The sequence below is a fragment of the Candoia aspera genome, chromosome 2 (genome assembly GCF_035149785.1).
Source record: "Candoia aspera isolate rCanAsp1 chromosome 2, rCanAsp1.hap2, whole genome shotgun sequence".
Taxonomy (NCBI): Eukaryota; Metazoa; Chordata; class Lepidosauria; order Squamata; family Boidae; genus Candoia; species Candoia aspera.
In genome coordinates this window covers 123827611-123840068 of record NC_086154.1, presented here as the reverse complement: position 1 = coordinate 123840068, position 12458 = coordinate 123827611, and the positions used below count along the sequence as shown (strand labels likewise).

Genomic DNA, 12458 nt, shown 5'->3' with positions numbered 1-12458 from the left:
ATTTACAATCCTGACTAAATTTTCACTTGTTACAACGCTGTGTGTGTGTGTGTGTTTATCCCATTTCTGCCAGATCTAAAGTTTTTTTTTAAATATCTGAAACGATATTTAATCAAACATTATGAGAAGGCAAAACACTCCTTTCTTTTGTGCTTATTTTGTATACCCTCTGCAAAAAGATTCATGTTATAATTAGCTAAGACTTGTTGCATCATTCTATAATTCTAGAAAAAGCTATCTGGAAAATTAACATATCTTAACTCAGGAGCCACACTAATATGAAAGATCTTCATATTCTAAGGGGAATTTCTACACATCTAGATAAAGCTTATTAAGTAAAATCAAACGTATTAATACAAGTACACAAACAATATTTTTACTGGTATCTCTGCTCTTGCTAATTTGATCTTGCTGATTAGAAATTTATTTCTAAAAGGAAATGTGTGATTTTCATAACAGACTTTGCTGAAGCACATACAAGGAAGTTCACACTGTAATTTGTGTATTATTGATCCACACTTGGACTTAGGCTTCTCATTCAGAAGTAGAAACCTGAAGCATACCATGCTGCATTCTTTCTCCCTTTTGAAGGCTCTTTCAGAGAAGAAAAAAAGGCCAGTTAAGACTAATGAGATTTAGGCATCCCAAGATCAGTTCCAGGGTGATGTGTTCCCAAACTGTCTTTGATTAGCAGCTGAGCTGACTAATTTCTAGCTCACCTATGGTATATCTCTCTTGCATTTTCTAGCACAGCTTGTGGACAGTCTGTGTTGGTAACCCTTACCTCACCCTATCTTCTGGCTCCTCAACGTCAGATGAAGTAGCATTCTGTTCACAGATCCTGCTTCCAGAGGTGGTCCTCACAAAAGCTGCTCTGATTTTTATTTTTTTGCATATGAACAGACACACAGCCCTGCTGATTCCACTTTAAAATACAGCTAGGACTGAGCTAGACTGTTTTGAGTCTCTGCATATCCTTCCCTTACCTTTGCACGGTAGCTCAGATGAAGTGAGCAAGGGGGAGATAAACAATAGTTCTGTCTCTTTGGCAGAGGACAGCCTCAAGCTGCTGTCTGCTCTTTTACCAGCAACTGCCTGGTGGATTGGGGAAGGAGGATGCTAGCCACTTCTTTTCTTTCCCTTTTGTGTGAGATGGGGAATGAGGGAGCTTTTTGGCTGGTCTATGGCTGCTTCACAACCATGGCCATTTCCAGGTGTGTAGGCTTCAAATCCCAGAATTCCACAGCCAGCATGGCCACAAATGAGAATTCTGGGAATTGAAGTTCACACACCTGGAAGTGGCCAAGGTTGGGAAAGCCAAGGAGTTGCAAAACAAAGGGAAAATTGACAAAAATTGCCTCTTCCCTTTGTCTTACTTAAATGGTGCACTCACCTGAACTCTGGAGATGATTGATATAGTTTGTAAATCACGAACTAAGATTTAATATATTCTGTACCTCCAACCAACTTTGGCCTATTCAACAAACTATGGTTAAACAAACCACGATTCAGCATGATGAATGGATCTACTCTTCTAAATATGAAAACTGGCTACAATATTTATTTTGCTACTCTTCACAGGCACACTAACAACACACAATTAACTGTTTCTATGTAGCTTGACAAGTAAGAAAATTAATCTGTTGGGATTGCTGTAACTTCACTCAAAGCTCCATCCCCAATTGAAATAAGGTATTTGCTTCAATAACAGGATATATCTACAATTGGCATATTGCTTATGCGTCAGTACAGTACATTGTATATAACTTCGAGTCCAAGAGAAGTGAGCAATAGTACTTTGTTCTGCAACATACTCATGAGGTCACAGATCCTAGCACAGAACAGCATAAGAGTGCTTGAGAGCCTGCAGGAAAGGGAAAATGTAGGTTTCATTATGAATGAAAAGGCTAAACTGTACGTCCAAATGTATGAATGGATGTCATCTAGTAGTGCACATTAAAGGAAGAATCCATAGGCTGGTGATAAATGCATGTTATGCTCCAGCAAATAGTGATCTGAACCAGAGATGAGTTTAAGAAAAATAATGCAACATTCTGAATGAATACAACCCAGAGAAAAAATGTATTCTACTTGGTAACATGAATGAATTGATGGGAACAAGACAAAAGAGCACAGAAAAAATGACTGGGCCATCCAAAGGCCCAAGAATGGATGAGAACAGTGACCGAGGAGTACCTCTTTAAAGAAAGCTTTGTTTCATCTGTGGAGTTTAAGCTCAAGTCTATTCATATTTATATATGTATGTAAGTACAGGTAGTCCTCAAGTTACAACTGTAATTGGGACTGGAACATCCATTGCTAAGCGATGCAGTCATAAAGCATGATGTCACACAACCGCACTGCTTAGCAATGGCAAACCCAGCAGTCCCGGTTGCCATTGTCAGCCAAATCCCACCAGTCATTAGGCGAGGACCCATCCCACCCAGGAATAGCTTGGCCTCTCCCAACCCCAAGACTCGGTAAGGTAAGGGACTGCCTCCTCTTCAACTTCCCTACTGCCTGTCTCCCCTGCAATCTCTGCCCTTTTGGCCACCCTGTGCAGCAGCACTCCTTGGTGGTGGTGCTGGGGATGTAGTACAGGCCCGGGGTCTTCAGCAGTCTCACTGCCACCGCCCCCAGGCCTCTGGGGGAATTCTGGGAGTTGACGACCACACATCTTAAAGTGGCCCAGGTTGAAAAACCCTGGTCTACAGTGGCAGTGGCCTGACAGTTGGAAAATAGCCAATGCAATAGCTAGTACAAAAGGAAAGGTAGCAAGAGTAAATATGAATATTCAGATGGATTCGTTTTGAAAGGTGTGTGACAAAATTCTGATTGAAAGGGTATGAAATATGAGAATGAAGAAAATTTGGGCAGTGCAAGGTAGCTTTCTGCTGAACAGGTGGTATGCAGGCCAGATTTTTGCTCTTCAGAAGGTCATTTAAAAATGTACGCATGAATGTAAGGAAGTTCATTTTAAATTTGTCGATTTAGAGAAAGCACCAGTGTTTCTCAACCTTTTTACCCTGGAGGAATCCTTGAAATAATTTTCAGGTCTCAGGAACCCCTACATAAAAATGGCAAAAAATACAAACACAATACAATTCACTTTTAACTTACACAATCCTTGTTTTACAATGGCACATAACAGCAGCAAAGCAGCATGCCAGCAGCTGAGAAATGGCACATAGAAATCCTCACCACCGCAAGCACTAGCACTGCAAAGTGTACAAAGCTTAAAAAAATAGTAACTTTATTTTAATCATGAGCTCTCATGGAATCCCATGTATGTGTGAAAACAATACAATGCTTAACCAACAGTTCAACATTAAGCTGTAAGTTGAGACAAGGAAGTGTGATGTCCACTTGGTTATTTATGGTACCTATGAAAAATGCACAAACAATGAATGTCTGTCAAAAGAAGTGAAAATGACTATATATAAGACTGTGCCTCTGCTAACTTCATTACATGAAAGTGAGAGCTGGGTGTATCAGGAGAAACCAAAGTTGAGTACAGTCTGAAATATTTTGGGCACTAAAAAGTGAGTGTTGTAAAAGAAGATGAGATGGTGAATGAATGTAAACTGGATTACAAAAAAGTGAGTGACTGGTATGAAAGAAGTTTATTGAAGTAGTTTAGTCATTTAGAAAGAGTAAGGATCAAATCGCAAAACGAACATATGAAGTGAATGAATCAAAAGATGAAGACCAAGAAAGTTGTGATTAGATGGAGCTGAGAACCTCAAAATGAGAGGCAAGAAATCTAAAGAACAAAAGGCAACGCATGAAGCAGTTGTTAGGCACAGAGGAAGCAAGGCTGGTTTGCAAGGATAAAAAGGTTATGGGGATGTAAACTAGTTTTAGATGTTTTCTTTGTCCGATTTCATGCCTTTAATTTCTTTGAGTAACTATTTCTTACTTCTTTTCTACTGTTCACATAATGCTGCTCACCTCAGAAGGGAACAGCATAAAGGGTACAAATGTAGATATACAATGTAAAAGCAGGTTAGGTAACTGAAATAACAAATAGCGAAAATCACACAACATATGTTAATTACTTTGAGATAGACTACATAGTTGTAACCTTTCAGATTTTTCTTTTCTTTTTTTAATGCAAAATAAGTTTTTTTTTAATTGGTGGGGTTAACTGTGCCTAAAGTGATAAAGGAAAAGGGAGGGATGAGATCTTTTATTCACTCATTAGCTTTGAAACATGTACATATACAGAAAGGACTGCTTCTTATATTCTGGGGATTCGAAGATGGATTATGAAGTCCTCTTATACTTTTTAGTCAGAATATGAGAGCTACCAAAGTGTAAATCAAACAGGACAGAATGTTAACCATCTCTAGCAAACAGGGAGTCAAAGTAAGAAACATCTTGGTTGAAAAGCAACAAATCTAAAGTATACACAAGGAGACCCTCATCAGGAATTGGAGTGGAAGGCTTCTGTATTCAGAGTAAGCAGAAGCTTCTGTATTATCTTGAGTCCCTTGCAAACATTTTGGTGCCACAAATATGTGGTTCTTCACCTTTCAGTTTACCACAACTAAATCTTGCTCTAGAAGTAAACTTCCTTGATACGCCATCTTGTCATTTATACAAATGTTGAATACAACTAGGCCAAGGATATAGCCTAGTGAAACTCTGCTCAAAAGCATTGGTCCAAACTGAAGCAAAGGTAGTCATGAACACTCGCTGCTAACTGCTATGAATTTCATACAATAGTAATATCATTCAGCCTCTATTTTACTGAATGCCTCAAGGATATTATAGGAAGCATTGTTCAATGCTTTCCTGAAGACCTTCACATCTTTCCCATTTTTTTATGTATGTATGTATGTATGTAAAAGATTTACATGGGTGCCCATCATAAAACACAACTCTAGGCAGCTCACAACAATAAAAATCCTGAACTATGAAAACCATAAATCTGTGCAACACAACCAAAACCTGGCACTTCAGTCATCTGCTTGGGATGCCACAGACAACTAACCCAAAACACCCTCACTCTACCTCAGCGCCAGGGTAAAAAGCCAGGTCTTGGTGGCCTTCTGCAACCACGATTTACAGATTTGGCTTAATTCAGAGATTCTCAAATTCTGTGATGCCTTGACTCCCTAAAATGATTTGCATAACCCTTCCCCAGCACAACTTATAACACCAACTATTAGTTTCATATCAAAGGGGCCCTTAACCTATTCCTGACCCCAAGAGCCAAACCCTGTCAGAAGTGGTCTCACTAACGTCTTAATCCAAGCAGAGCAAAACTAAGCTCTCAGAGGGCTCCTGTTTGTACTTGTAAAGCCAGATCATTGTTGGAATGATGGTTTGTGCATAAACAGTTGGATTGCTATAGGGTAGAAGTCGGCAACCTTCTTCTTCATAGGGGACAGAGGCCATGTCTGTGAGTGGATGGCAGCTACTCTTCCCTCTCTCTTGGGTGAATGCACTGGCACTTGGGAGGTCTCTCTGGGGCAAACCTTAGAAATGTGTTTCCTTCTTAGAGGAAAGAAAGAGAAGAATGGGCAAAGGGGAAAATGAGGGTGTGCTCTGCAATCTCAGAACACCTTCTGTGGAAAGAAATGCTTATGGAGGGAGAAGGAAGGTACACTATAAACATATATGCATATTTATATATGGACTCATCCAAATCACTACATTTTATTAAAATAGTGTGGTTCTACATTATACATTTTCAAACTAGATAAAATTACAAACTTGAATTCTTTTTTAGGCCTACTGCAGGCTAGGTGGATATTTCTTTTGGGGACTATGATTTTGGGTAGCAGGCCAACCCCTGCTGTAGGGAGTGGTATATGGAGGGCCACAATTCCTATTTCTCATGCTCTAGATTGAGAAATCCACACAAAATTAGATATTATGGGGCAAATCATGGCATGCTGAAGACAAAATAAAGTCTAGATTGGGCCTCCTGATTAAAGCAGCAATTTTCCAGTATACAAACAGGAAGGGAGGAGAAGAGGAGCTATTCATGCAATTCCCCCTCCCTTCTACAATCCCACTGACAAAGTATGATGGTTCTTAATAGTCAACACGTCCTTTTCTAGATGGTCACAGAGCAGGGACTTAATCTATCCTACAGTTTTGCCTTGTATTATTTTTAATATGATTTATAGTCTTCTGAATTTTTTTTCCTCTTTCAATTTCTTGTATCAACAAACTGATCATCCCCTGGGGTCACCCACAGGTAGTCCTCACTTAATGACCATTCGTTTAGTGACAGTTCAAACTTACGATGGTGCTGAAAAAACTGACTTACAACCGGTGCTCACACGTACAACTGTCACAGTGTCCCTGTGGTCACATGATCACAATTTGGGAGTTTGGCAACCGATTCACATTTATGACCATAGCAGCATCCTGGGGTCATGTGATTGCCGTATTGGACCTTCCCAGCCAGCTTCTGGCAAGCAATATCAATGGGGAACCATGTGATTTGCTTAATGACCAAGTGGATCGCTTAATGACTGCTGTGATTTGCTTAATGACCACCACAGAAAGTTCGTAAAATTGGGTTGGATTTGCTGAATGACAGCTTTGCTTAGCAACCAAAATTCTGGTCTCAATTGTGGTCGTCAAGCAAGGACACCTGTATTCTTCAAAAATTCTCAAAGATTATAGCAACAGCTCTAAAGTAACATCTATAAACTTCTGCGATGCTTTATCTCCAGAGAGTTTAACTTACTTGAAGGTGTTTTTTCAAACTATGTTGGGCAGCTTCAACATCTTTCCAAGAAAACCTACAATTCCCAAAGGGCTGAGATGTATCCCAATGTTATTTTATGATCATGTCCAAAGAAGAGTAGAACCAATGCAAAATGGCACCTCTAATCCACAACTCCCTCAAATATTCCCAAAGGATACCATGGACAGTGATATCAAAAGTCATTGAATGGACTGGGAGTATCACCATAACCACATGTCTCTCTCGGCAAAATATTATTTATTACAGCACTCAAGGGCAACTCCATATCAAGTCTGGGTCAGAATACTGAGTTTCCTCTAAAAGTTCCTCTGGAATTGCAGTATCACTATCCCTCTTCCCTAAATACAGAATATAGGATACAACTCTATAATTATTAAAATTAGTTTGGTCCAAAGATGGCTTCTCAGTCAAGGACCCATTGCCCCTTTAAAGCTGACAGGGAATTGCTGCTTCTTGTGTTTCAGCACTAAGTAAGGTAAAGGTAAAGGTTTCCCTTGACGTAAAGTCCAGTCGTGTCTGACTCTAGGGGGCGGTGCTCATCTCCGTTTCTAAGCCTTAGAGCCGGCGTTGTCCGTAGACACTTCCGGGTGATGTGGCCAGCATGACGACACGGAACGCCGTTACCTTCCCGCCGAAGCGGTACCTATTGATCTACTCACATTTGCATGTTTTCGAACTGCTAGGTGAGCAGGAGCTGGGACTAGCAACGGGAGCTCACCCCGCTGCGCGGTTTCGAACCGCCGACCTTCCGATCGGCAGCTCAGCGGTTTAACCCACAGCGCCACCGCGTCCCATTCAGCACTAAGTACCACGCCAAAAATGACAACTTTTATCAATTTTCTAAGTCAATGGCTCCAGGTTATGAAATTCTTTTCCCAGGAAATCTGCTTAGCTTTTATTAAGCCTTTTACTCCTTCACAGCAGATTGTGAGAGTGTAAATCAACAGCTAGGTGAAGAGAAGGGAAGCTCCCTACCCTTGTTCCATCAGTGGAAACTGCTTCTGCTGATGGAACCAAAGCATGGGATTTCACCATTCATGCTTTACATTTATCTCCAAAGAGTAATGGGAAGGGAAACTTGCGTACAAGTGATGGCTGAAAGATACTGGCCCACAAGATATGGCACAGCTAGGCAACTCAGGAAGAAAAATGAATAATTCTCACATGCTTATTTCTTTAAATTAGGAATCTGCAAAATTCAGCGATTCAGGAAGAAAACATTCCAGAGTACCCCTGAGAATTCTGAACCCACTCCAGACAATGCTGAATCTCTTCAGTGTGCAATATGCCACACTGGAGACAGTTCTGGCACCATTTCCAGAAGTAAATTCCTTGAATCAGAAGCAGTTTGAGATACTCTGGCCATGATGTTCTGTATCTGGATTGCAAAAATTTGCACATCTCTACGTTAAATAATAAGTTAACTAGAGTTGACCAAAAACAAAGGCGGGACAAAAATCTAGTAAGTAAATAAATACCTGGTTCAAAATAGTAAATAAATACCTGGTTCAAAATAGGAATACTTTCTAGAAATATTTTGCTTTTTAGTACTTTAACAAAACATTTTTAAAAACTGCATATTAAGCTACTCCTTTATATGTGTGAACAATACAGGACAACAGGTGGAAACAAAATTTACAAACTAGCATATTGCTGTATCAATGAGTTTTTGGTCTGACACACTCGCTATTGTATACTACTACCAAACTTGATTTATTACCACTGGTAGTTAAATAAAAGAATAATGAAACACTGATACCAACTCTGGGACTAAAATATGTCTCTAAAATAAAACTGGCTATTCTACTTAATATTACAGTCATTGAGAGTCAGGCAGCATACAAGTGTAATACATTATTATTATTATTATTATGATATTAACAAGCATCTTTACTTTTTAATCTTTAAAAATTTATAGAATAACCTTACACACAGTAATGATCTCTACAGATATACCATTAATATTATATAAAGAATAGTTTACACAAATTAGATGCCTCCCTGAAGTATTAAACATATACTGAAGTTCATTCGAAATCATAACTGCATGTAATTAAAAATACATCCCATGTTGTGTATGTGGGTAAACAGTACTGTTATTTGCTTTCCTGAAGAAGCCTAATTATCAATGTCTCCTTGGACCAAATTTAATTCAAACATCCTAGTTAAACATTGAATAGTATAGAATATTTCCCTTGTCACTGAAGAATCAAAATGAACAGAGATCAATAAACGTTGAATTGCTAAAAACATTGTATGGCTACACAAAGCTTTGTATTTATTTATGAAATATACTCTGATCCTGTGAGGTGAGGAAAACTTGTTTTATAAAAATTGGTAAAATTAGCTTAATGTATGGGGGGGGGCAATCTGGTACCCTTCAAATGTATAGACTATAATTCCCATACTCCCCAATCAGTAAAATCTTTGGCTATACTAGTTGTGATTTACAAGAGTTGTGATCTAATGTATATGAAAGGTGTTAGGCTGGAAAAGGCTGCTTTAGGTATTCAGAAGGTCCCAAATATATCTATATATTTATACTGTATATCTATTATACTGTATATCTATTATACTGTATATTATATCTATTATACTGTATATTATACTGTATATCTATTATACTGTATATCAAATATATCTATATATCTATACTGTATCTATGCATTAAAACATACATCTGTTAAAAAAAATCCTTGACAAGATACAGTATAAATGTTCATTAAAACCACTTTTACACAACCTCAGTAAAATATATTTTGGCAAATACCACATATTGTTTTCCTTGAACAACTAAAATATTGTCTTTTCAACTTCTTATCTAGTAATATTAATTTGCAAACGTAAACAAAAAATACCTACGGAACAAAATTAAGTCCATGTAATCTCACATAACATTTTGCTTGAATACAATATTTAACAGTATTTACTCAGAAGTTTAAGTTCAATGGAACTTAACTTAGGACACACTTAAAGTTAAATGTAGCACTGTGGCAAATAATGATTTATACAAATTGCACTCTATTAATGCTTATTGGAAATAAAATCTAATCAATATTATAATTAAAATCATGTTAGCATATAATATGGATATACTAAGAGTTGAAAATGAGCTCTAACAATAGTCAATTTAACAAGACCAAAGAATATAAAGGACTAAACAAGCAACAGTTTCAGCAATCTTACTGATTTTATAACAGAAAATTATTAAATTAAAAATAGCAACCAACATCCAATAAGATGCCCATTTGAATTTGAACTACAAAAGCAGGCTTACACACTAAATTTAAACCATACAATTTTCTTAACAATTAGGAATGTTATCTTTTAAGGACTGCATTCTGAATGCATCTGCCTTCCTCCAGGTTACTCTACAATTCACCTGGACTGTATGTGGGTAGCAGAGACCTCGTTCCTTACCAAACTGACGGTACAGAAATCCTTCTACGCCAATGTTTACAAATGCCACATTTCCCCAAGTACAACAGGATGAGCTCCCCCCACCCCTTTCCTCTGCTTCCTTTGCAGATCTGGCATTGTTTTATTACAGGCATCCGCCGCCCTATTTTTCGAAAAGTCGCTTCTTAGTCTCTATTTCTCCACGTCTGTTCGTTTGCATGCAGTCGCCACCTTTCCCTGCTGCGCTTCAGCGTCGCCTAACCCACTTTTCCTCTCCGCTCGCCCTAACCTTCCCTTCGCCCCAAGCCAGGTGTCGGACCAGCGGAGCGACGCCTCTCCCCTTTCCGCGCGAAGGGCCGACCCCCCCACCCCGGCCACCCCCCCGACTCCCTCCCTCGCCCCCCTACCTGGGGTACTGCTGTAGGTACTGTGGCTCCTGAAGCTGCTCTCAGTGCAATAGCTGGCATCGTCCTCGTCCTCCATCTCTTCGGGGTAATCGGAATCGTCGTCGTCCTCCATGACCGCCTCCTCTTCCTCGGAGTCTGGCTTCTCCTCCGCGTCGCCTTCCTCCTCCTCGTCGGACCCCACGCTCTCCTCTTCCTCCTCCTCGTCACTCTCATGATCGTCGTACACCACTTTGCTGCTGCTGCTGCTCCTCCTAGACGAGGCGGCAGCCCTGCCTTGGCTGCTGCTGCTGCTCCGGCTGCCTCCGCCTCCTCCTCCCCCCGCCGCCGCCGCCGCCGCTCCAACCCTGCCCCTGCCCCTACCGCTACTGCCTCCCCCACCAGGGGTGCTGCTGCTGCTGCCTCCCTTCCTCCTGCCGCCCCCCCTGGAGGAGGAGGAGGAGACGGCGGCGGCGGCGGAGGAAGAGGAGGCCTGGGCAGCTCCGGACCCCCTCGACCTGGGCCCCGCAGCCCCGGCCGGCTGGGCCGAAGCCGCCCACCTGCCTCGGCTGCTGCCCCGTAGTCGGGACCTCAGGCCCCCGATGGGGCCCGGCGGGGCGGGCGGAGCCGGGGTGCTCGCCCGAGCGGGGGCCGCCGCAGGCTGCTGATGTTTGGGCGGCCTGCCTCGCCGGCCCCGCATCGCTGGGCGCTAGCCGAGGGGGGAAGAAGCGAGGGGGCGAGGGCACTCGGGTCCGGCGGGAGGCTGCAGGGAACCTCCTCCCCGCGGTCGGAGCTCTGGGGCAGGGAGGGGGCGCCACCGACTTGCGAGGGCCGAAGGCTCAATTCGAATCGCCGGCGTCCCGCTCCGGATCGCCACCGGCCGCCATCTTGTTTCTTCGTCTCTGCCTCGGATCGCTCCGCTCTGACTGGGGGAAGCGGCGGCGGCGGCAGGCCCTGAGCGCCTCACGTGACCAGCCTTCTCGGCCAGCGTAGCGCCGCCGGGGGGCGCCTGAGAGCTACCTGCGGCGGCGGCGGCAGGGGCGGCGGCAGCTGGAGCTGCCTTCGCTCGAGCTCCCAGCCATCTTCGATGCGGATCGAGCGCCCGGTGTGGTCGCGCTTTCATCCTCCCCAGAAAGCATCCCACAAAAATAAGCCCTAGACACCTGTTGTCCCTCCGCAAGCGAGATACGCCCTTTCTTTCCCCCTTCCGTACAGTGGTGTATCGCTAAAGCTCTCAGCAGGCACCATCACTTCCGATACACAGGAAGAGGCTGTTTTTCAAGCCTTGGTTGCTCTGTATTTACTTCCTTAAATTGTTTCAGAGTCAAAGCCATTCCCGTTTCTTCACGCAAGGTTGTATATGTGTGTGCGAAAGAAAGTTTTTAAGAGGTATGCGAAAGTATTAGGCTGGCCTCAAAATGGGTGGTACGGAACTGCAATGACAAAATTATGCTGTACCTTCCTGGCTCATTGTTTTTATTATGGGAGGAAGAAGAAGAAGGAGGTGATTTTTCCACACTGGGGGAGAGGACAGTCTTAAATGGTACAGGAAGAAAGGGATGAGAAGACGTAGAAAAGTCCAAACCTTAGACGAAGTGATAATGCTTCTGATTGCAGTGTTTTACACATTACAAATTTAGAAGACTGACCTTCTATCATCCAGCTACTTCCTGTATCTACAAACTCACTTGTTAGAACCATCCCTGACCTACTTGTCTTTCTATGTCTGCCCACTGGATAGGACCCTTTTTGACTAAGCTGAAGCCATGGGCATCATGTTGAGGCATCAGTTCCAATTTCCAGTAATGCTCTGGAATTCCAGCCAAGGAATTGTTGGGAAAAAAGAGATCTAAAAACAGAATGCCTCACATTTGCTTTAATCCAGCCTTTTGTAATGTTAATATACCATACTACTATCAGCATGTTATATGTCAAAAAATGCAGAC

At 42.0% G+C, this 12458-nt stretch overlaps 1 protein-coding gene across 5 annotated transcripts in view; it reads right to left on the bottom strand.

Moving 5' to 3' along the window:
• The window catches only part of BPTF (bromodomain PHD finger transcription factor), an 88108-nt gene extending 76684 nt beyond the window's left edge, over window positions 1–11424 (bottom strand). For all 5 annotated transcript variants that reach the window (XM_063293489.1, XM_063293491.1, XM_063293493.1 and 2 more), the window contains exon 1: window positions 10537–11424. In XM_063293489.1, coding sequence (XP_063149559.1) covers window positions 10537–11212 — 676 coding nt within the window. In that variant the 5' untranslated portion in view covers window positions 11213–11424. The remainder of the gene's footprint in view (window positions 1–10536) is intronic.
• Between the last annotated feature and the right edge of the window lie 1034 nt (window positions 11425–12458).